Source organism: Mesocricetus auratus, unplaced genomic scaffold (genome assembly GCF_017639785.1).
Source record: "Mesocricetus auratus isolate SY011 unplaced genomic scaffold, BCM_Maur_2.0 Super-Scaffold_4256, whole genome shotgun sequence".
Classification (NCBI taxonomy): Eukaryota; Metazoa; Chordata; class Mammalia; order Rodentia; family Cricetidae; genus Mesocricetus; species Mesocricetus auratus.
In genome coordinates this window covers 121,696,459-121,722,421 of record NW_024429182.1, presented here as the reverse complement: position 1 = coordinate 121,722,421, position 25,963 = coordinate 121,696,459, and the positions used below count along the sequence as shown (strand labels likewise).

General features: G+C 43.0%; 1 protein-coding gene across 3 annotated transcripts in view; it reads right to left on the bottom strand.

Moving 5' to 3' along the window:
• Positions 1–25,963, bottom strand: part of Sv2b (synaptic vesicle glycoprotein 2B) — a 185,665-nt gene that overhangs the window by 52,816 nt on the left and 106,886 nt on the right. For all 3 annotated transcript variants that reach the window (XM_040730190.1, XM_040730193.1, XM_040730195.1), the window contains exon 2: positions 18,080–18,921. In XM_040730190.1, coding sequence (XP_040586124.1) covers positions 18,080–18,530 — 451 coding nt within the window. In that variant the 5' untranslated portion in view covers positions 18,531–18,921. The remainder of the gene's footprint in view (positions 1–18,079; positions 18,922–25,963) is intronic.

Genomic DNA, 25,963 nt, shown 5'->3' with positions numbered 1-25,963 from the left:
GCTGGGTTTCATTCAAGGCCATAAATTTAGTCCCCAGTACTACCAAAGCAAAGGAAGTCATTAATAATTGTTCAATAAATAAAGCAATATAAAATAATTCATATTCACCATGGGGCAACATGAACAGTACCCCCAAAATATATAAAAAAATAAGGAAATAACTATCCACCACAGTTTCCATCCTCATAGACAGCTGTTAGCATGTTGGACTCTTCTGTCTGTAGGTATAACACTTTATGCTGTAGTGACAGGGTCAAAGTAACGTTAGCACTGGAAACTCCAGAGTCTCTTTTTCCCACTTCATAAATGACCTAGGAAAGGACTTCTTGGTGCACTTGCTCTTGTCTGCATTGCTGGTTGTTTGCTGGAATACGTCCTAAGGAACAGAATCATGGGGTGACAGGGAATCAATGAGTCTGTGGTTCTCAGCATGGAAGGCCAGATTGCCTTCCAGATAGCAGGCATGTACCAAACATGCCTCGCTGCTAGACGACTTTCTTCCCACACACAGGCTACGTCCTCTAAGCAGGAGCAGCAATGTGATAAAAAGATGTATAACCAGATTTCATTTGCTTAGAGTGGTATGGGGGAGAAAAGAGGCCTTACATGGATGCCAATACTATTTAGCAATTAACCCAGGATGAAGAAGCCATCCCTAGCTTTTGCTTCTTGCCTAAAGACATAGAAATTAAACCCTCCCACATTAAAAGAAATCAACCTCTGTCAGCTAAATTATCTCCATTCCACCCACCATTTATAACAAATAATTCCTGACAGTGCTTTTTTACCTTTTTGTTATTATCTCTCACTCTTTCTTTGAAACAGTGTTTCTTTGTGTAGCCTTGGTTGTCCTTGAACACACAGAGATCCACCTGCCTCTGCCTTCTGAGTGCTGGGGTTAAAGGTGTGAACCACCACCACTTGGCTGAAATGTACTCTCTTAAAGGAAGATATTCTCTTGCTCTAGATCCTGGAGTTTATAGATCCATGTGATGATCAATGTGGGGATTTCTGGCAATATGCCAGAGAAGTCTTACATTGGTTTCAAGTCATGGAAGTACATGAAGGTATTTCAGTTCACACTCTATGAAATCAGAAGTACTGGGCAAGTCTTACAGGTGCTTTATTTCTATATTATCTGGATCCTTGGAAGCTTCTAGATGAGTTAATACTTTGTATATGGCATAATAAAGAGGTTTAGCTTTCCACTTTGTCTAGTTGAAACTATATGGAATCACTAGGCTTTAGTGTGCTTCCATGGGATCAATAAGCTCATGTAAATGAGTCTTTCCTAGTCTCCTAGAAGGTAGTATATTCCTACGTGTCACAAGCATCACTTTAAAACAGAGGAGAAAAAGGAAGAGCAATAAGGCTAGTAGCTCTGAAATCCCCACCATGCAACCAGATACTTTACTAAGTGATACAAATTCAGTATTTTCATTTGTCCATCCCCACTATGAGGAGAAGAGATAATAAGAGAAATCTGAGGTTAAGAATTTTCTTCCTTAACCAAAATTATCAAAAAAATTAAATAATTTTTCAGTATCCAGTGGAAGACCTTAAGCATACAGTTGGGAGATCCATCAATGCCCCAACTTGTGAAACCCCCTGTGAGACTACAAGACTATTGGAGCAGATGAGGGCTGGGGTGGGGCACTTGTCACCTGAGAATAAAGCCTCCTCACTCACTACCAGCTCCTCAGCTCCAGCTGAGCCTCATGGAAGTTTGAGGTTCTAAGTGTGGTCAACACACCCAGGGAATTGCAGGCAGACTGGAGGATTTGAGGGTAAGATGCCCCCTTGCTTCCACACCATGGTGTGAGGACAGACCTTTAAACCAGAGAGCATATTTATGGGAAACTAATGACCCTCTAAGGCAGCCTGAAGAAGAAGTCTTCATCCTAGAAGATGAGCAACACACCTCCAACCTCAGGGAAACGTTCTGCTGAGATTCCAAATCCCTAGCCATGCCTCTGTCAATCATGGTAGAAGCAACTGTAACAGAAATGATGCGCAACCCCTATAAGGCTTCTAACCAGGACTCACCCTAGTCCTGGACTTAGGGAGCATCTTCGGTTTTCTAATTAAGAGGCATTAGTGAATACTCCCTAGAGACACTGTAGGGAAATTGTAACTGCCTTGTTTGAACCTACACTAGAAGTACCTTAGAAATGCAAGGTTTCTCTTTTGGTACTGTATGTGCAGAATAATTGTTGGTAAGATAGATTAGAGGCAGCAACACCAGAGCCATACGGTTGGGAGGTCTGGGCACCGTGGGTGGTCATCTCAGATATGATCATTACCCATCAAGACTCAGCAATGCCTCAGCCTTTTGTCTTAAGATTATGCTGTGACTGCTGCCGTGGCGCTTACTTAGAGGACTGAAGCTGTGTCTGATGAGATCCAGGAACAGTCCAAGAGTGTCACAACAGGGCCAATCATGGAGGATAGCTGAGAAGCGAGATGACAAGAGATCTAGAGAAGGAGCCAAAGTCTATGTGGCAACTTGCTAAGCCACATGTAGTGATTCCATAAATAAAAATCTTTAATGGTATTTAATTAAAACCTCTCTGCTTTCTGAAAATCCATAATCCAGCATGTTTTGAAAAAGATAAGACCAAAGTCCAGAGAAGGATGTTGGCAGGCAGGTGCCTGGAAGGAGGGTGGGGATCTGAGTGTGGCTGACTTAGACTTTGGATGCGAAATGAAAGAAAGGAGGCAGGGCTGCTGAGTGTTACACCACATGATCGGAAGGTGATGGGACTAGAATTTGGCAGAAATAAAACTCATGCCTGTGTCGCATCCGTTCTTCCAGCATCTAGACACCCTTTTCACCCAGTGACTGAACCACTCCTCTTCAGGAGTCGGTATTGCCTATGTACGGGGAGAGCTGTTTTGTAGCAGGGAAAGACTGACCTTTATCTCTGGGAACACTTAGATATGTACCTCTGACTTTTGGCCAACACAGGAGCATCTATGATGCGCCATAAAGGTCGGGAAGTCTCTTAGGAGCCTCTATTGTCACTCACTGATGGTCCTTGATAGCATAGTGGCTTAGTCTACCTGGCTTGGCCACACACAGCTGTCTAGACAACTGGCTTGACCTGGATTCCCTTTGGGCACTTTCTGCCTTGACTGCTTCCAAAGCTAAAATTTCTCGTAGATATCTGAGTAGCTCAAACTGGAGACAGGTCCATGGCTAGATGTCCCTTAGGTCCTTGGCTAGATGTCCCCTGGGCCCATGGCTAGATGCCTCTTGGATCTATGGCCAGATATCCCTTACACCCTTGGCTATATGTACCTTGGGTCTTCAGGGTTTGTTTATACTTTCTTTTTCTTCATCTACTATATTATTTGACTTTAAATTCTATGAACATGCTTAGAGGAGTCATGTGGTTCCCTTTAAGATATCTAAACTGAAACAAATAAATAAATAAACTAAAATAAAAATAACTAAACTAAACATCATGACCTGAAATTTCTAAACCAGATTTTACAGAATGAGATAAGTAACGTACATGGCGTTGATAAGGAGTGGGTGCAGGAGCATACAAAGACAGAGGTGAGAGAGAGGTCTCAGTGACTAAGAGTGCCTTCTACTCTTGCAAAGGACACAAATGCAGTTCCTAAGCCCACATCGGGTAGCTTACAACTACCTGTAACTCTAGCTCCAGGGACTCTTACACCTTCTTCTCTTTCATCTGGCATGCAGGTATGCCATGCATGAGTGCACACACGCGCGCGCTCACACACACACACAGGCATTTTTTTTTTTTTGGTTTTTCGAGACAGGGTTTCTCTGTATTGCCTTGGCGGTTGTCCTGGAACTCTCTCTGTAGACCAGGCTGGCCTCGAACTCACAGAGATCCACCTGCTTCTGCCTCCCGAGTGCTGGGATTAAAGGCGTGCGCCACCGCCTAGCTCCACACAGGCATTTTTTTAAATTTAAATTTTAATTTTAATTTTAAATTTAAATTAGAGACAAGGTTTCTTCACATGTCAATCCCAGGTCCCTCTCCCTTTCTCTCCCCTCCTCCCACACCCTCCCACCAACCCCTCCAATATCCCCTCATTTCCCCAGGGAGTGTGAGGCCCTCCATGAGGGTGTCCATAGTCTGTCATTTCATCCAGGGCAGGGCCTAGACCGTCCCCCAAGAGTCCAAGGTGAGAGTGCATCTCTCATTGTTGGATGGGCAGCCAAAATCCATTTGTATACCCGGGATAAATACTGATCTACTACCCAAGGCTCAATAGATTACCTAGGCCTCCTCACTGACACCTACATTCAGGGGGTCTTGATCAGTCCCATGCTGGATTCCCAGCCATCAGTCTGGGATTCAAGAGCTAACCCTTGTCAGGTCAGCTGTTTCCACACAGGCATTTTTTAAAGAATATGAAAATAGATGATAGATAAACAATAGATAGGTAGATAGACAAACAGACAGATTATCTAGATACAGATACATACATATATACTTCCATACAATACATCTATGGATGATACATAGATGGATGTCTCATCTAAAGGGAGTAGCCACCACCTAACCTCAAACAACTGCTGAATTATGTATGACCAATCTTATTTTAGTTTCAAAGAGAAGCAGAAATTTGAATTGCTAAATAAAACTCTGCTTTTAAAATACTCTACTAGCAAAACAGTTATTTTTATCTATTGCTACAGAACCCATGTGTCTTGTTTGATTTGTGCCTTAATAGTATGTTAATAAAGTGAATACTCATATTTTTAAAAATAAAATATAACACATGAGTCCAATCTCTTGCTTTCACTCCTCTGGCAAATACTCTTCACATGCTATTTGCACTGAGTGGCCCTGAGGTGTGGCTGTCCTCCGCACCTCTCTGCCTCGGTGTCTCCTCTAGTACTTGCACACACACTGTCATTCTCCTGTCTGCAGTTCTTCACGTGGTTGGTTCCCTGTCACCCTGTAAGGGGGAACTTAGTATTCCGCCATTAGCCATGTGGCATATTAGAGACACATACAGATGAGGTATGTGCCTAACCACACCCACTTTAGGCATGACTAAAGACGTATACAGGCGTAGGCGGTGAACTACGTCACTAGCCAGGCCCACTTTTGGGCATGGCTAGGGGCGTGTATGGAGGAAAGAATAAAAGACTGAGCAGCAGAACCTCTTGCCCTCTTTTCGGCTTCCAGCTCTGGGGCTGAAAACTACTCGGCTCATCTGGGTTGCTTGTTTTACTCTTGTGAGTAATTTCTGCAATAAATACTTACCTATACTCTCAATAAGTGTGCCGTTTACCGTTGCAGCAGCAGCATCCTCCAAGCCTACGTTCTTAGAGGCACGTCCTGACTAACTACCTGCCCCAGCCTCTCCTTCTGACGAGGTGGATCCTGACTATCAGCAAGGACACCGTGGTCATATATTCCAAGTGAGGGAGGCTGACAACATGGGTGGAGATGGGAGCAGCAGAGGTGGGATGAAGTGGCTGGACTCCAAAGACACGTCAAGAGCAGCATCACTTGAGGGGCAGCATTAAAGTAGAGGCTGAATGGGTTCTCCAGAGGCACGGGTGGCCGTAGAGAATGCGTGTGACTGAGCACTGGAGCATCCCAGTGCTCAAAGGTCAGAGAGATGAAGAGAACACAGGGACGGACGGAGACGGAAAAGACACAGCCGGTGAGCAGCAGCAGGAAATTGAAGACAGCTGACAGATGAGGATTCTGATGAGTGAGGGGTGATGGGGGGGTCACTAATGGTGACGGTTGCTGTGACCAGGCCAGGGGGTTGAGCATTAGGATCTCACCACTGGGATGAACACATAGGAGCCATTAGTGGTCTAGGCAAGAGCAAGCTTCTGAAGTGGATTGGGACTGAATCCTGCTCAAATGGGTTCAAGGGAGAATGGGGGGAGGGGGTTGGATTCCTTAGGTTTTCTTGAAACAGAGATACATGTGGGTAAGCACTGCCGAAACTGCAGCACGATGGGCGCCAACAGGGGGAAAATTTCCATTGATGGCATAGGAGGTGAGAATTGTAAATTGATATCCCTGGGAGATGGGAGGTGAGGAGAGCTGGTGTGCAAACGAGGGGTTTCCCTCCCTGAGCCCCAGGAGAAGGGTGTCAGCACAGAGGCAAGGAGGCAGGTAGCCCTGGAGCAAGGAACTGCGGAAGGAAGCTCTCTTCCTCAAGTGTCTGCGGGAGAGGACTCAGAGGAACAGAGAGGCCAAGGCATTGGAAAGTACTATTGAAACCATGAAGAATGATGGTGTTGGGATGTGGCATTGAGTCTGGAGCCAAACTCCTAAAGGACCAAAGCACTAAGACCCGGATGTCACTGGATTTCTGCTACAAGAATGCACAGGAAGTGGTAGACCCTGGTGACAGAAGATTAAAATCCAACATCTTTTAGTCAGGAGAGAGGGAGGGTCGTTTGGGGAGGTTAACAAGGGACAAGAGTGCTGGAATGTGGGAGAGCAAACAGATCACACTGAGTACTGCAGTTAAGTAGCACTCTGAGGGGACAGCAAGTTTGGTTATAGACAGACGGTAAATGGCTTTCAGCGAAGACTTAAAGGGGAAATGGGGGCACATCATTGCACGTGGGTAAGAGTGTAGGTGATGAGGAATAGTCTAGGAGACATGGGACTCCCAGAGTGGCTGACAGGACAAAAAGCATAACAAACTTAAGCTTGGTTTTCGTAGTGGGACTGGTAGCATTGTGGAAAAAGAAATGCTGGAGAGGCCCACCGAGATTTTGTTAAGTACTTGAGAGCTTATTTAGCATACATAAGGGGCTGGGCTCAATTTTCAACACTGCACAAACCAGGCATGCATAGTCCAAGCCTGTAGTCTCGGTACTGGGAGCTAGGGATTGGAGGCGGGAGAAGAGTCAAAGGTCATCCTCCCCACAAAGCAAGTCTGAGACCATCCTGAGCTACACAAGACCCTGTCTCAACAACAAAGCACATTGGGTTCCAGATTCCCTTCATTCCTGACAGAGAATTGAAGGCTGATGGACAGTGGTCTTTGACTGTTATATTTCTTCATGAAAATATTTGTCCCTTGAGGCAAAAGACTCATGAGTCTCATTAATTGGAGGGCAATGAATAAATGCCGATGCCTTATGTTATAAAACAAATACATAGAAAATAGAGGTATAAGCTCATATTTGGTGGATGCTTACATGGTAGAGATTTTGCTGAGCCTTTCTATGCATTATCTTTTTTAAGCTTTACTTTTTTAATTTTGTGAGTGTTTTGCCTGCATGTACACGTGTACACCACATGCATGTCTAGTGCCTGTGGAGTCCAGAGAGTGTCAGAGCCCCCAGAGTTGGAGTTACAGATGGTTGTGAGCACTGTGTGGGCACTGGAGACCAAATCTGGGTTCTCTGCAGGAGCAGTAAGTGCTCTTAACCACTAAGCCATCTCTCCAGCCTCCCTATGCACTATCTTATTTAATCCTCACCAATGTTTTACGATGTGCCAATGTTATATCAGTCTTATTGGTTGAGAAACCAAGGGTCAGGATACTGAAGTGACTAGTCTAAGATGGTAGAGACAGTGCTACAGCCAAGCTAAGAAAGGAAGCCTACCTTAGAAAAGAGTAGTGCGTGTGGCACACCCTGTCCATTGAATTCCCACAAACTTCGTTTTCTCTTCTTTTTGTTAAAAGAAACCTGGTTTTGTTTTGTTCAGGTGTCGAAATGTTTTCTGAAAAATCTCTCCCACACCCAACCTTCGGGGGTGACTTATAGCTCTTAAGATGACCATCTTCATCTAGTTCCTTTGCCAGTTATAAACTAAGGGAAGGAGAGCAGCTAAGACATCTTTCAGAGGCCTCAGAGTACCAGGTCCTGGCAGACTAAAAGGGAGCATGGAGGGAGACAGAGACTGTCCACCCTCCCTCTCCCTTCTCTACTTAGAAAACTATCCTGAGGAGTCGGTAGAGATCTTAGGACTGTGGTGTAGACCCTGTGACCCTAGGGAAATGGCAAAGGCACTCACGGAGATGTGAGCCTCGCAGCCCTGACTCCAGGAAGTCACTGAACCAATGCTTGGGGACACATACTGTGAGAATTCTGGAGCAGTAAATAAGTAATGCCTTTGTGATTTAAAGTCACTGTGAGAAGCAGCCAAATATATCCTATGCACATATTGTCTCCTATAAAAAGAAATCATGCAGATAAAAGATCACCTGACTGGCTTATATAGTCACTTCTTAGGAGCAAAGGCAAGAGGGTTTGGCATAGAGAAAAAGGGATCTGTGCCAGGTTTTTTGTCAACCTGACACAAGTTAGAGTCATTTGGGAAGAGGAACTCTTAATTGAGAAAATGCCTTTATGAGAGTGATCTATAGGCAAGTCTATTTTCTTGATTAGTGATTGATATAGGAGGGCCTGTCCCTCTGTGGGTAGTGCCACCCCTACACAAGTGGTCCTGGGGTGTATTGGCTGAGCAAATCACAGAGATAAGTCAGTAAACAGTATTCCTTCATGGCCTCTGCTTTAATTTCTGACTTCAGGTTCCTGCCTTGAGTTCCTGGCCTGACTTCCATAATTAATGGAGTGACCAGAAAGTCATAAGACAAAACGAATCCTTCTCTTCCTTCCCTTCCCAAGTTGCTTTTGGTCGCAGTATTTTATCACAGCAATAGAAACCCTAACTAGGACAGTAACAAGGAGGCCCAGGTTCTAGAATCAGGACTCATGACCTTGACCAAGTTACTTCCTCTATGGGGCTCTGTTTCCTGGAGCTAGAAATGAAGAGAATGCTAGAAGTTCTCCATCTTCTTTCACATTTGATGTCACGTGTAACTTATAATCAGCTAACACATCTTCTTTCAAAGATAATAGCTCCCTTGCTCAGAGCCAAGGAGAGGTGAGGCAGCCAGGTCAGGGCAGGGAGGAGAGTTCTTTGAACTATTTTCTGCACACCCCCAACAGAGATTAATGTGTGCCTCTGAGTCAGCAAAATCTTCTGCCGAGAAACACAAAATGCTCACTCTGCACATCTGAGCAACCTGGTCAGTCCACGTGGAGAAAAAAGTGTTCACATCCACTCTGTTCAGTGAACCCCAGGGGCAACATCAAAGGCTATGGAATCTCTATCTACTTCCCTTTTCCGGTCCCCCCCCCATCCCGTTAATATCTCTGACATTCACCTTACTTTCTCTAGGAACGAAATCAGTCCCCTGCAGAATAAAAATCAGATCATCTGGGCTTGTTCAGCTTACGATTTATAACTAAAGATGGGTTTTAGACCCACCATCCTATACAGGGCCACTTTAGCCATGTAGTCATGAACTCCACACAGCATCCAATGTGGTTTCTGGAGAAGAGTCTGCGGATGTATTTTTGCCTCTGCTACTGTGATATATCCATGATGACAGACATTACATTAGGGGGCAGCAAGATGTCAGGGCTGTTTTCCAACTCTCCTGAGGCCTGCCCTGGATAGACAGTCTATGCCTTAAGAGATCACTGCATGACCCTTCAGGACCCTAGCCTTTTGCGACACAGCTGACTGAGACTCCTGTCAACCACAGAAATGGGCCATCACTGGTGCGAGCCCTTGGCTGGGCATCCAGCACCTTCACTTGTAACTTACTAGGTAGTGCATTTTTCATAAAAGGTTAAAATTGTATATGGAAATGGCACCTGCAAAGTCTTCCTCCACAGATGACACAGCAAGGGAAAAGAGAAGCAACAGGTGAAGGTAGGTGTAACCAGTTTCAAATCCCAGTTTTGTCTCCAGCTAGTTTAAACAAGTTATTTTAACCTCTTGAAGTCTGCATGCTCTCATCTGTGAAACGATGAAGATAATATTTACCTTGCATGCTGCGATGAAGACTGGAGATGACATGTATCAGATACTAGTGTAGAGCTGATGAAAGGAGAAAGCTTATCAAATTATAGCTCCCGGTTGTGGTGGTGTAATCATTATAATTTGCTTTTAAATTAGAAGAAAGCTAACAGAGATTGTGCAGGCCCTGGGAAATCACCAGCTCTTTAGCTTCCATTTCTTTGGCCTCCTGGGAAGAAACCAGTACATGATTTTAAAAAAAGACCAGCCTTCCAACCTCATTAGCAGCAAGTAACCCATGCAAGGATGAATAGCAATGCAGGGAGCACAGGACCAGAAAACTTCATTAGGAAGTAGAATCCAGCATCCATCACTTAAGGCCTCCAAGCAACACTTCCCTCTTCTGGGAAACAGGGGGTTCATACTGTGCTAATCTCACTGGGTCACATAGAGACAAAATGAGAAAGACCAGAGAAGCAGTTGAAAATCTGTAGAGCACTGAGTAGATTTAGATGCACATCCATCCTATCATTCTGGTCAAGACAGTGGATAGACAAACTATCAAAGAAAGCACAAGGGAAGCCACCTGGGAATCATCGGTCACCTTGCATGGTACAGTGACCAAAGGCCCTCCTGACATGTCTGCAGCCCACATGAAGAAGGAATGTCCTTATCAGTTATCCCCTGCTCTACCCTGAGTGCACAACAAAATCCCTCCATGCCCATGACCCACCAGTGGACGCTCTAATCAAAGCCGGAGACACTAATCTAGAGCCAGACATCATGCAGTATTAGTGTGTGTGTGTGTGTGTGTGTGTGTGTGTGTGTTATATGGTAATGTAATGCATATACTTGCTAGTATAGTTATATGCATATTTGTGTGGGTAAGTGTACACACATGTATAGTGAATGGACTTATCAATATAAGTGTGTCCATGTCTGTGTATGTGTACAGCCATGTGTGTGGAAACCAGAGGCAGACATTAACTGTCTTTCCTCCACCACTCTGCACATTTTTTGAGACAAATTCTCTCACTGAACCTCAAGTTCACTGACTTGACTAGATTGACTGGCTGGCTGGCTGGCTGGCTGGCTGGCTGACTGGCTGGCTGATGAACACCAGGGATCCATCTGATTCCACCACCATTCTCCTCCAGTGCCAAGGTTACAGTTACAGGCCACCATTACCAACTTTTGCCATGGGTTCTGGAGATGCACACTCAGGTCTCTGTGCTTATGCAGAAGGCATATTCCTAACTGAACCATCTCCTCAGCCCCAGGTCTGTATTCGTTCCCAGCTTCTTGGGTGGTGCTGATGCACAGTTGGCACCCATCTCAGGACCTGCAGTCTTGTAAGATGTTTAACACTGAGCAGCTTTCCATCGCCTGTGGAATCAAGCAGCCATTGACACACACAGCTGTCAGCAAGAGAATTCTAAGCAACCTGTGGCCTACACGCTGAGTGAAATAAATTGACTGCAGAAAGGAATGCATTAAAAATAAACAGAGGTAGCACCGAGGACATAGTGTGTGCTAGGCCTTGGGACACTGAGTGTTCCTCTCCCTTAGTGACTCGTATACTGGTTTTAAAGCTAAGGGGGAAAGTGGCTCATAAGTCTGCATTTAGCAATCTTTCATATATAAAATAATTAAAAGATAACTTCTCATGAAATCAGAGTGATAAATCCTTCTCTGAGATACTATGAAAACTCAACTCACAACTGGTGATGATGGATTGACATCATCTGACATCGTTCTATGTCCTCTCCGTAGTTGGGGAAGACCCCAAATCCCAGGGGCCCCCTATATAAAGAATGGAACTCTCTAAAACTTCCCATTATAGTTAGTAAGAGAAAAATAGAAGACTATAAAATACAGACTCAGGGAAACTTCAGGTTATCAGGACTCTTCAGGCAAGCATGGGACTCTTGCCTACAAGTGAGGCCCTTTCTTTTGGTAGGCGTAAAGTTACCCCATTTGTAAGGTAAGGACCGGGTATCAACTCATCAAAACCCCCAGAAAGGATGCTAGAGCTTGGCCTTTCATGCCGTCCATGTTAAGTGTCACCTTAGCTAAAGAAACAATGTGGGTGGGGATGTCTTACTTGTACAAATAAAGCATGTCTGGGGGTCAGAGAATAGAGCTTGCCACTAGCTAGCCACAGAGGTCTGGAGGGCTGTACAGACAGACAGACAGAAAGTGAGGTAGCTGGGCAGAAACAGGATATAAGCAGGGAGAAACAGGAACTCGCTCTCTTGTCTGCTGAGATGCTAAGGAGGTGAGGTGTGCTGTGGCTTGCTCCTTCTCTCTGCTCTCTCAGCATACCCTCTATATCTGACTCCGGCTTTTTATTATCTAGAAAAATTAAGAACTCCATTTACAAAACAGGACTCTGAGCTGTCAATCATTCAATGTCATCTGAAAGAAGCAAATAAATGCTTCATCGCACCTGGAAGACTAGAACTTTCTACTGTGAAAGCCATTGTTTTAGGTAATTTTATTTTATTTATTTACTATTTATGGTGGCACTAGGGCCTGAACCTAGGATCTTTTATGTGTTGAGCAAGCATTCTAACACTTAACTGTGTTCTAAATAGTCTTTTTATCTTTTATTTTGAGATGAATTCTCAAAAGCCATATCCCTGCCTCAACCTTCCTAGCAGCAGGGATTACAACAATATACCAGCAGGCCTAAAAGATGCTTTTGTTTCCCCTAACTATAAAAAGAATGAACAACTATCTCCTAAAGGGAAGTTAGAACAAAAAGGAAGGAAAGGTTAAAGTCAAAGATAGAAAAGGACTGGTAAGATGGCTCAGCAATACAGACACTTGTCACCAATCCTGATGACCTGGGTTCAGTCCCCAGGACCCACATAGTGGAGGAGGAGAGCTGACTCCTGCAGGTTGTCATCTGACTTTCCACACATGCTCAATGGCACACACACACACACACACACACACAGTTTTGAAAATTTAGACTATAGTGAGGATGCGGACAGGTTAGAAGGAAAACAGAATATTGAATATTCTGATGGGAAGAACCACGTGAGTGAAGGGTAAAATGATTGTGTACAATTAGTGCAAGAAGGAGAAAGAGGCAAGTAGAGGGAGGGGAAACATACACACACACACACACACACACACACAGAGAGAGAGAGAGAGACACACACAGAGAGAGACAGAGACACACAGAGAGAGACACACACACACACACACACACAGAGAGAGAGAGAGAGAGAGAGAGAGAGAGAGAGAGAGAGAGAGAGAGAGAGAGAGAGAGAGTAGCTCCATTCCTCAGTCACCTAACATCATAATGTTCCAGAAAATGTTCAAAAGTCACAGAACATCCCAGGGCAGAGCAGCACCAGTGAAAACAAGGCCACTCAGTCCAGAGCCTCCTCCCCTCAGACTCATCCTCTCACATTGCTTTTGTTTCTTTAATACCCACTGAAGATGGCACCAGTGAACACTGCACTGTACAACTGTATTGTACTGTTGGTCTGTATCTTACATATCCTCTGATTTCTTTGTGAGAATAAAACTCTCGGAATGCTAACGCTATGTCTGCCTTGTATTTCTATCAACCAGAGATGCAATAGGCACATATTAATGTTCAGCATTTTCTAATGAATAAAGGGAGGGGTAGAGTAATGGCTCAGTGGCTAAGAGCATTTGGTATTCTTCTACAGAACTGGGTTTCAGCTCTCAGAACTTGAATTGAGCAGTTCATAACCACATGTAACTCTATCCCTGGGGCTCTGATATTTTCTTCTGGCCTCCACAGGCATGACACTCACATGTGCATACCCACTCACATGCACATTATTTAAAAGTATCTTTAATTAATCAGAGGTGAGGCATGGAGACACATGCCTATAATCCCAGTCTTTGAGAGGCAGAAGCAGGAGGGCCAGGGATTCATGGCTATCCTTAGCTATGTGACAAATTTCAAGGCTATCCTTGGCTATATGACAAATTTCGAACTAAACAGAGCTATATGAGATCCTATTACCAAAAAAAAAATAATTTAGAAAAAAGAATGAAAGAAAGAAAATGGCTGGGGATGGCAATGAATGGCAATTGCCAAAACCTTTTTACAAACCTATACGAGAGTGTTTTTCCCTTGATGTGTGTGAGTAGTGTGCCTACATGTATAGGAATGTACCACATGCATCCTTGGTGTCCACATAGTCCACAAAAGGATATCAGATCCCCTGGAATTGGGGGTACAGATGATTGTGAACTGTCACACAGATGCTAGGAACTGAACCTGGGTTCTCTACAAAGCAGCAGGTGTTCCTATCCACTGAACCAACCATACAGCTCCTTTAAAAAAATGGAAAAGGAATGAACCAAGGGTTCAATGGGTAAAGAAAGTTCAGACCCCCAGGAAGCATGTCAAAGATGGGCAGCAATGCATTCACCTGAGTCCCAGTGCTTGGGGAGCACAGAAGACAGATTCCCAGGGCAAGCTGGCTAGCTAGACTAGGCAGGATTGGTGAGCTCCAAGGTTTAGCAAGAGGCCATGCTTCAATAGGTAAAGTGGAGAGAGATCAAGAGGGACACCCCAAATAAACTCTGATCCCCCAAAAGCAGGGGTGCACACATGTATGCAGAACCTACACAGATGTGTGCACACACACGGAAAAATAAAATAAATAATTAAAAGAATGAAGGACTGCTTAATTAACAAGTAGATGCATTCGTGCATTTGCTTTAAAGGTGACTGCCACTGGATAGAAGCATGGCTGAGCCTTCAGTGCTGGCCATATGTTCTCAAACCTATCTTCTACCCAGTGAGGCAGATGAGGGGCTCACTAAAACACAATGCTCAAGAGAAACAACTAAGACACTAAGAGCACATCTTTATTTTTTTCTGAACTGATTCATTTCTTTCCAGCAAGAAAATAAGAATGATCTGTGAGTTAGACCTTTGTTGTTCTGTGTTATTTTCTTGGCCACTGAGAGTCAAGCTAGAGGCTTCACTTCTGAGAGCTTCTTTTTAAAACAGAATGCAAATGGGAGAGAGAAAGCTCTGGGTTAATGCTGGAACACAAAAGTATTTTTCCCCATAAGGTCAAGCAGCTCAACCTTAAGGGTCCACTAGGCATCATTCTGGCTGAAGGGTATGTACAAAATCATCAGTGCAAATTTGGCCCTGAGTGTGGGTGGCTCATCACTACCAAACAATTGGGATAATAATAGTAATAATAATAATAATTGTTATTATTATTATTTCAATCAAAAGCGATAAAGATATCTTGAGCACCTGTGAGGTGCTGACAGTAAATCAGCTAGGTTAACTACATTAAATCCAGTACTGCTGAATTCAGTCCATCTACATAGAAATCCTATGGAACAAGCATTACCATCAAACACATTTTACAGGGTAGGGAGCCACGGCACAAAGCAACTGAGTAACTTGACTGAGATTGCCCCACTAAGAGTCAGCACAGTGTTACTTCAGACCAAGCCCTGACATCCAGGCTGCCCCATGATACCAGTGCAATCAGGATCCATGCCAATCTGGCAGGATGGTGGCAAGGCACAAGGAAGGGAGCTGAGATGGTTAGATGGTATCCGTACTGTTGCTCTGTCTGCATTATCTCAGTTCTCACAACAAATGGTCATTATCCTTCCTTATTCCCCAGGAAAACTGAGTTGCGGGATTGGAACTTGCCCTAGGTCACTAACTGATAATAATACAGCTAGCTGCCAAAGTCTCATAGTCAAACACCAGTATTCATGTTTTTCTCCACTGTAGCATGATCCCACATGGAGAGAAGCCTGCTCCGGGGTGTGGCTTCTTTCCCACAACCCATGCATAAGGAAAAGGCAGGATGGTACAAAAGAATGAGCATAGACTTCAAAGACAGATGATCCTACCATCGCGTCCTGCTTGGCACTAACTCAGATAAGGCTCTCTGAGTCTGTCCAAGGCAACTCTGATACTCCCAGTCATCTGCCTACTTGGATTCACTTAAACTCCTGTGGGAATCTCTGCTCAGGGTCTATGTGCCCTTCTCAGTTTGAGTCATAGCATCTTTTTGGTAAACATGGGACAAAATTACACCAGTATGGGCTCTCCAGACCATAACCACATTCCCTCAGCTCCTGCCCAGCATTGGTTCTGGAAGAGGCTGGAGCGGCACTGATACTGCAGTTCTGCTAATGAGGTTGCTGGGCACTGTGGTGCCAGAGAGACTGATGGGCATTAAACCATTATTGACATCACCAGAATAAATAGGGGCTTGGGTTTCAGTTTGGAACAGCACAAAACAAGTTGATGGCTTCAAGATGCTTAAGTCAGTTAGAGATGGACTGGTTTCAGTTGGGAATTTTGTTCTTTTGTTTTCCCTTTTGAAAATCAACTATTCAGGGCTGAAGAGATGCTTCAGCAGTTAAGAGCACTGGCTGCCCTTCCATAGGACCCAGGTTCAATTCGCAGCACCCACATGGCAGCTCTCAACTGTCTGTAACTCCAGTCCCAGGATGTCTGACACACACAGATAGACATGCAGGCAAGACAACATGAACACAAATTACAAATAAATGAATTATTAAAAATACACTGTTTAACATTTAAGTTTGGGTAGTGTGCATGTGCAGACAGACACGCACACACATGCACAGACATGCACATGCGAGAGCACACGCACACACACACACACACACACACACACACACACACACACAGCTAAAACTCTACTGGCTTCTAAAAGCTGAATGACTTCCCAGCTTCTCAAAGCATTTTTTCCCTTTAGATATACTAACTGGTTATATACAGTCAGCCTCCTTTGATTTTTCTGGTCATGTCTGATGCAGTTCTAATCATTTAAAATGGCAGTATAGCTAAGCATAAACATGTAAGGCAAGTTTTAATGGCCCAGAGTCAATTCATTTGTTTGGTTAGTTTTGGAGTTTTGGTTGCTGTTGTTTCGTTTCTCCATGATAATTCTTCATATTTCTCTGTATAATCATTCTTAGTTTTTTTCAGATTTTGTGAGAGTCTTACTAAACAGTACAGACTACCGTCAAGTTCATGGTCCTCCTGCTCCCACCTCCTGAGCACAGTGACATCCATTTGTTTGCTTATTGTCTCTGGATAATTTTGATAACAGCAGTGGATTTGGATAGTTATGACAGAGGCCATCTGGGCTTCGGAAATGTTTATTCTCTCAGTCTTTACAGAAATGTTTGCTAATTCTGTCTCCAAAGTCAAGGTCTAGAATTACACGGGCACACTCTAAAGTTTCCTAAAGAGTCATTTTCTCTTCAGGAACTGTGTCACAGGTACTGGCATACTGCAGAACAAAAATATGTATCTATTTGGTAAATTGATGAGTTTGTTGCCTGAACACAGTTTGAACTCCTAAGGGCCATAAGTATTTTCCATCTTAAATGAGAAACTGACTCACAGTAAGTTCTCAATAGCTGCATGTTTCCTGGGCTTTATATGGCCACTAAATGTAGAGAGTAGATATGCCTTCTTCTGGACATCTGGGGATTGAGAGAAGCCATTAGCTATATTATGATGAATCTCTTCTATTCCACACCATTCGTGCCCATGCCCTCTCTAACTTCACAAAATCCTCTCTGCCTGAAGCTCTGATCGCTGAGGCTTGGCTCTGCCAGTGCTGGTCTGCTAGCTGGCTTGCAAGCTGGTCATCCATCACTCAGAATCCATCTGTGCTTCACACCATGGCTCTCAACTGCCCGCGGGGACTCTGTGGGTACGCTCAAGCCCATTAGTTAGCCAAGGCACATGGGCACTCAGCCACTCACTCTTAGCACAAGAGAAACTGAGAGCAGATGTCATTGGATTCTGGGAATACACATAAAGAAGGAATGATGGAAGAGGCCTCTGGCTTACCTCTTCCAAAATGTATTCTTACTTGGATACAGAAGATGTTTAATAGGAGAATAATCTGTCATTCAAGAAAACAAGATTTCGGGAGCAAATAAAGAGCTAGGAATCAGATTTGAATAGAAAAGCAAGCTCTGATATTAGCTATGCAAATTTGAGCCAATCAATTGGTTAATTTATTTCTATGAGACAATAACACCCTAATGGTAAATTAGTATAAAATCATAACTTTTCAGGACACCATGGCATATTTAAAGTATCTAACAGTGACCGGATATATATTGTGTTTATGTGTACATATACATATATGCATATATGATAAGGAGATATATAATATATATAATAAGGAGATTAATATATATTCTCCTTTACTTTCATGTATTTGATGTCACAAGGAAAATGACCTTTGGAAGTTTCTACTTACCAAGCATTCCTTTCTTGGAACTGGACAGACACATGTCTTTCTCTGCACTGGGCAGGGCAAAGCTCACCACGAACACTTCTACTCCATCAGCCATCAGGGCCAAACCCAAGACAAAAAAGAGGGTCCACTGGAAACGCCCATGGCCACACTCATCAATAATGGTCTCATATTGGTGGGCCAACTGCTCCTCATCTTCCATCCTCTCAGCCATCATGTCTGCCTGGCCACGAAGGCCATCTGCTCTGGACGGTGCCATCTTAGCCTGTTTAGACTTGACATCATCTGGATGAGGGATGCCCTGGTACTCGCCCTCGTAGATCTCATCCTCCTCATCATGGCCTTCTGTAACATCACTCTGGGCATCTTCTTCCGGGTTTGACTCATTGCCCTGGTAGTAGCTATCGCTGGGGGCATAGCCCTCATAGTTACCCCGATACCTGTAGTCATCCATGCCTTGGTTCTGGAATGTTTTGATAGCCTCTCAAGCTATATCTCTTGCTTGGTGGTAAATCCTTGGGCTGTTCCAATAACCATCATCTATAATATGGTTGAAATGGAGAGTATGTCCATGTGAAGTCTTCAATGGAATTGACACCTTTTTAATTTGTTTCTCAAACGAACCAGATTCATACAAAGGCAACCTAAGTGGCCTTTCACACTCAGTGTACGTTAAATGTCTTTGGAAAGTTTCAGACTCTGGCCTGTTCTCCCTCTGTGACCCAGAGGCTTGTGCTGGGACGTGCTGATTTAAAACAGGTACAGCTGCTCTCTTTGACAAGGTGGGGGCAGGACTTGGCAGCTCGATGGCTGTGGTGATTTGTCCTTCTACTGAAGGTTATGCCCTGGGAATAGAGACAAGAAAGGGAATAGTTACACCATCTCTGAATTAAATTAATTTATTTACTAATACCCACACTTTGTGTGTAAGGTGAAGTAGATCTCGGTTAGACATTCAAATTCACATAAGCTAAATAAGGATTAAATCAGTGAGGCTGATGAAGAGAACCTTGTCCAGAGAGCCCTTTGAGTTCTGAAGAACTGAGTGAATGTCAAGGGTTAGATCTTACAAAGGAATGCAATAGGAAGTGGTTAAGGGATTTCTAGCACAAGGCAGTTTTGTGTTACGGGTTTCCTTTGAACATGTCAAGCTTTTGGCAACAGTGGCAGTATCCTACAGGTCACTTTCTGTTGTGGAAATGCATGCTTTTCCAACTTCATTGTGAAGTGTGAAGTAACTGTACCATTTTACATCTAAAATGTAGAGCACAGAAATATCCTAGATAGCTTTCTCAGAGGCCCATCTAGCTTTTGAGATCAGCACTGTAGCTAAAGGCCACTCTGACCTTGTATTTGAATCAAATGGTAATAACGGAGAATCTGAGGTCTCAGGACTGAGACCCAGAGCATGTTTCCTGGATTTTCATGAGACATGACTCCAATGCACCACAGGTGTGAACATACACACCTCTTTCCAAGCCTCAGTACTCATGTGCGCAAAGCAAGGACATTAGTAGTTAATGCATAAGATTATATTCCAAGTACCCAGCCTGAGTGTCAGTATCCTTTCAGGGAATATTATTTTCCTAGTTCTAGTTCTGGAAAACCAGAAACCAGCATTGTCTAGGATCAAGAGACTGTCTTATAACCCAGTTCCAATCCCTCTGTTGAATCCAGCACCCAAGATTCTTCTAGAATCTCATGTCTCCCAAGGTTTGAGTCATCATTGGATGGCGTTTACCATGTACCCAAATGTGACCTGAAAATGAGCTCCAGCCTGAGAACTAGAGGAGGCAGGGAAGAATAAGGAAAGAAAGAGGGGGTGAGGAGGGAGGGAAAGCTGCAAAGAGCAAGTGTGGCTCAGGGAAGGTTAGTAACAGAAACAAGGGGACACAAAGCTAGGATTCACTTCAAGGCCCACAGTTCTTTACAGGCTGTGTCCTAAGTCCTGGCCTGGGTGACTAACACATTTGACCACATGGGGACTTTGAAAACGCAGTCCCTAGAGCACACAGAAGGGCCGATTGAACATCACAAATCCTAATTTTTGCACAGCTCCCCAAGTAGGTCAGAGGCCCCACTTCACTGAGCAGGCCCTCACCAGTACAGGCTAGACCCCTCCCTCAACCATTCTCTACTCCAGCTGTGCCCTGCAACCAGATTTTCTAACTGAGAAAGATATTCAGATTTCTTCCCATCAGGGCTGACAGAAACCCATTCCTCAGTTCAGTCCACCTGCCAACAAATTCATAGCCATCAAGCCTTACTAGGCCTCCATCCATACTTGAAGCCCACTGCCTTTCCCCATGTTCAGTAGATGTCACCTCATGCTATGCTGTACACACTTCCCTTGTCACAGCTGATAGATGCCTCCCCTGCCCACAGCCCATCTCTAGGTTCTCTACCCTACACATGCCACCTGGATCTCCCTACCTTTAGCCTTGAACAGACTCAGGCTTGGGGAATCAATGATACAAAGCATATTTTCCTGGGAGAATGATAGAAAACACTGGTTCTCAAACTCAGAGTGAGTGAGAACCACCCAGGTGACCCATTAGAAATGAAATCCTAGGATCTGTTCTCAAAAGAGACTGAACTGTAGTGTAGAAATCAGGCCTGAAAATTTCATTTTCATTAGCGCCACTAACAACCCATGGGACTTGGAGCAAAAGTCCTAAAGGAGCAGCAAGAAATACTTAAAAGAATGATCCTCAGCAGAACCACCGGAGACCTGGGGATTGCGCACTAAGGATCCTGTCCCAATGGGATTCAGCCCACCCAGAGACTCCCAGCACCATAATCCCTTTCTCCACCCCTGGGGCTAGATAGGCCTGGGTCTGTTTACAGCCTGCCTTCCGGTGATCTGCACACAACTAGCCAAGGCCAGGGTACTGCACACTGCAGCTCCCATCCTGCAGGAGCCAGCCTGCCCAGAGACTGCCAGCGTCCAAGTCTCATTATCCACCCTTGGAACAGGTAATGGTCCAGCGTACATAGAGATTGCCAAGGCCCTGATACTAGGATGACCGCCATTCACACAAGAGGAGAGGCACTGGGGTATTGGACCTGCTCCCACCCACTGGAAAAGAATCATGGTGACAAACCCACCAGGAGAGGAAGAGACTCCTTCTGCATGCACAGGAAGAAATGATGGGAAGGAGACAATATAAAAACACACCCAGCAACAACAACAAGCAAAACCAATATGACACCCACAGAGGCTAGAAACTCTACATCTGCAAGACCTGAACAGCCCATTGCAGATGAAGCATATGAGAAAAACCTTAAAAACAACTACATGGAAACGATAGAGGCCCCAAAGAGGATATGAGAAAATCCCGTAAAGAAACGGAAGAAAAAAACAAACCAAAAAATGCAACAAATGAAAGAAAAGACAAACCAAAAAATCCAACAGAAGAAAGAAAGAGAGGAAAAGCCACAGAAAAATTGCAAGAAACAATTCAAATAGTGCAAGGGTTGGAAGCTGAAATAGGTAAAATAGAAAAAACACAGTCTGAAGGAATGCTGGAAATAGAAAAGCTGGGCAAACAGACAGGTACTACAGATACATAGTACATAACCAACAGAATACAAGAGATGGAAGAGAGAATCTCAGGTATTGATGATACACTAGTGGAAATAGATTCATTGACCAAAGCAAATCTTTTTTTTTTTTTTTTTGGTTTTTCGAGACAGGGTTTCTCTGTATTGTTTTGGACCCTGTACTGGAACTTGCTTGGTAGAAGAGGCTGGTCTCCAACTCACAGAGGTCTGCCTGCCTCTGCCTCTTCAGTGCTGTGATAAAAGGCATTCGCCACCAACGCCTGTCGACCAAAGAAAATCTTAAGTCCAACAAATACCTAATACAAAATATCCAGGAAATATGGGACACCATGAAAAGACCAAACCTAAGAATACTAGATATACAAGAAGGTAAAGAAAACCACCTTAAAGGAGCAGAAAACATATTCAACAAAATCATAGAAGAAAACTTTTCCAACCTAAAGAAAGACATGCCAATGAAAGTACAAGAAGCCTACAGAACACCAAATAGAGTGGACCACAAAAGGGGGTCCCTTCGCCACATAAGAGTAAAAACCATGAACATACAGAATAAAGAAAGAATATTAAGAGCAGCAAAGGAAAAAGGCCAAGTAACATACAAAGGCAAACCTATCAAAATCACACCTGACTTCTCCATGGAAACTCTGAAAGCCAGAAGGTCCTGGATAGATATTCTACCAACACTAAGAGACCACAGATGCCAACCCAGACTGAGATACCCAACAAAGCTTTCAATCACTATAGATGGAGAAAATAAGATAGTCCATGACAAAACCAGATTTAAACAATACATATCCACTAATCCAGCCCTACAGAAAGTTCTGAAAGGAAAACTCCAACCCAAGGAAGTAAACTACAACCAGAAAAACATAGGCATTAAATAATCCCACCTTACCAACAGCCAAAAGAAAAAAGGGGTAGAATTCCACATATAATTCCATCACCAACAACCATTCCAAATCAAAGAAGAATGACCAATCAATGGTCATTAATATCCCTCAATATTAATGGTCTTAACTCGCCCATAAAAAGACACAGGCTAACAGAATGGATTTGAAGACAAAACCCATCCTTCTGCTGCATATAAGAAACACACCTCAGCCTCAAAGACAGCCATTACCTCAGAGTTAAGGGTTGGGAAAATATTTTCCAATCAAATGGACCCAAGAAATAAGCGGGGGTAGCAATCCTAATATCTAACAAATTAGACTTTAAAATAAAATCAATCAAAGGAGATGAAGGAGTCATTTCATACTCATGACAGGAGAAATACACCAAGATGAAGTTTCAAATCTGAACATCTATGCCCCAAAGACAAAGGAATCCACATTCATAAAAGAAACATTACTAGAACTCAAGTCACATATAAAGCCCCGCACACTTCTTATAGTGGGAGACTTCAAGACCCCACTCTTACCTCTAGACAGGACTCCCAGACAGAAACTTAACAAAGGAACAAAGGAACTAATAGAAGTATGACCCAATTGGGATTAACAGACATCTATAGAACATTCTATTCAAATAAAAAAGAATAATATACCTTCTTCTCATTGCCATATGGAACCTTCTCAAAAATTGACCACATACTTGGGCAATGTAGCAAACCTTAACATGTACAAAAAAATTGGAATAACTCCAAGCACCTTATCAGACCACCATGCATTAAAATTAGAATTCAACAACAACACAAATTGCAGAAATCCTACAAACTCATGGAAATTGAATAATGCACAGTTGGACCATTCCTGGGTCAAAGAAGAAATAAAAAAAGAAATTAAATACTTCCTAGAATTCAATGAGAATGAAGACACACCATACCCAAACTTATGGGACACTTTGAAAGCAGTACTATGAGGGAATTTCTTAACACTAAGTGTCCACATGAAGAAACAGGAGAATAGTCACACTAGAGAATTAACAGCACAACTGAAGGCTCTAGAACATAAAGAAACAAACTCACATTGTAGGAGTAGAAGCCAGGAAATAATCAAATTGAGAGCTGAAATCAATAAAGTAGAAACTAGGAAAACAATACGAAGAAGAGTTGGTTCTTTGAGAAAATCAACAAGATAGACAAACCTTTATTCAAACTTACAAAATGGCAGACTGTGAACACCCAAATTAACAAAATCAGAAATGAAAATGGGAACATAACAATAGACACTGAGGAAATCCAGAGAATCATCAGGTCATACTTTGAAAACTTGTACTCCACAAAATTTGAAAATCTGAAGGAAATGGACAATTTTCTGGATAGATATCACTTGCCAAAATTAAATCAGGAACAGATAAGCAATTTAAATAGACCTATAAACCCTAAGGAAATAGAAGCAGTCATCAAAAGTCTCCAAACCAAAAAAAGCCCAGGTCCAGATGGCCTCAGTGCAGAATTCTACCAGAAATTCAAAGAACAGCTTATACCAATTCTTCTCAAAGTATTCCATGCAATAGAAGCAGAAGGGTCAAACTCTTTCTACTAGGTTTCAATAACATTGATACCCAAGCCAGACAAAGACACAACTAAGAAAGAACTTCAAAGCAATATCCCTCATGAACATTGACGCAAAAATACTCAAAAGAATACTGGCAAATTGCATCCAAGAACAAATCAGAAAACTCATCTACCATGGTCAAGCAGGCTTCATTCCAGGGATGCAGGGATGGTTCAACATATGAAAATCTATCAATGTAATCTACCATATAAACAAGCTGAGGAACAAAAATCACATGATCATCTCACTAGATGCTGAAAAAGCCTTTGACCAAATCCAACACCCCTTCATGAGAGATCTTGGAGAGATCCAGGATAATAGGAACTTAACTTAACATAATAAAAGCTATATACAGCAAACCAACAGTCAACATCAAACTAAATAGACATGAACTCAATGTGATTCCTGTAAAATCAGGAACAAGACAAGGGTGTCCACTCTCTCCATACCTCTTCAATATTGCACTTGAAGTTATAGCTAGAGCAATAACACAACAAAATGAGATCAAGGGGATACAAATTGGAAAGAAAGAGGTCAAACTTTCACTTTTTGCAGAAGATATGCTAGTTTACATAAGTGACCTGAAAAACTCTACCAGGGAGCTCCTACGGCTGATAAATATCTTCAGTAAAGTGGCAGAATACAAGATCAACTCAAGAAAATCAGTAGCCCTACTATATACAGATGATAAAAGGGCTGAGAAAGAAATCAGAGAAACATTGCCCTTTACAGTAGCCACAAACAACATAAAATACCAAACAAGTGAAAGACCTGTATCGCAAGAACTTTGAGTCTTTAAAGAAAGAAATTAAAGAAGACACCAGAAAAAGGAAAGATCTTCCATGCTTTTGAATAGGTGGGATCAACATAGTAAAAATGGCAATCTTACCAAAAGCAATATACAGATTTAACGAAATCTCCATTAAAATTCCAGCACAATTCTTCAAAGACCTTGAAAGAACAACTTTATAAACAAAAGACCCAGGATAGCCAAAACAACCCTGTTCAATAAGGCAACATTCAGAGACATCACCATTACTGACTTGAAGCTGTATTACCGAGTTATAGTCCTGAAAACAGTTTGGTATTGGCACAAAAATAGACAGATAGATCAATGGAATCGAACTGAACACCCCGACATTAACTCATACATGTATGAACACCTGATCTTTGACAAAGAATCTAAAATTATACAATGAAAAAAGAAAGCATCTTCAACAAATGGTGCTGGCATAACTGGAGGCTGACATGTAGAAGACTGCAGATAGATCTATATCTATTGCCATGCACAAAATTTAAGTCCAAACGGACCAACGACCTCAACATAAATTCAGCCACAATGAGGCTGTTAGAAGAGAAAGTGGGAGGCACCCTTGAAAGAACTGGCACAGGAGACCGCTTCCTGAACATAACTTCAGTAGCACAAACACTAAGATTGACAAGTAATAAATAGGACCTCCTGAAACTGAGAAGTTTCTATAAGGCAAAGGACACAGTCAGAAAGACATAAAGGCAACTCACAAATTGGGAAAAGACATTCATTAACCCCACATCTGACACAGGGATGATCTCCAAAATTTAGAAAGAACTGAAAAAGCATGTCTCCAAAACACCAAAGTATCCAATTAAAAAGTGGGGTATAAAACTAAATAGAGAATTCTCAATAGAGGAGTCTAAAATGGCTGAGAGACACTTAAGAATGTGCTCAACATTCCTAGCCATCAGGGAAATGCAAATCAAAACAACTCTGAGATGCCATCTTACTCCTGTCAGAATAGCTAAAATAAAAAACACCAATGGCAGTTTATGCTGGAGAGGATTTAGAGAAAGG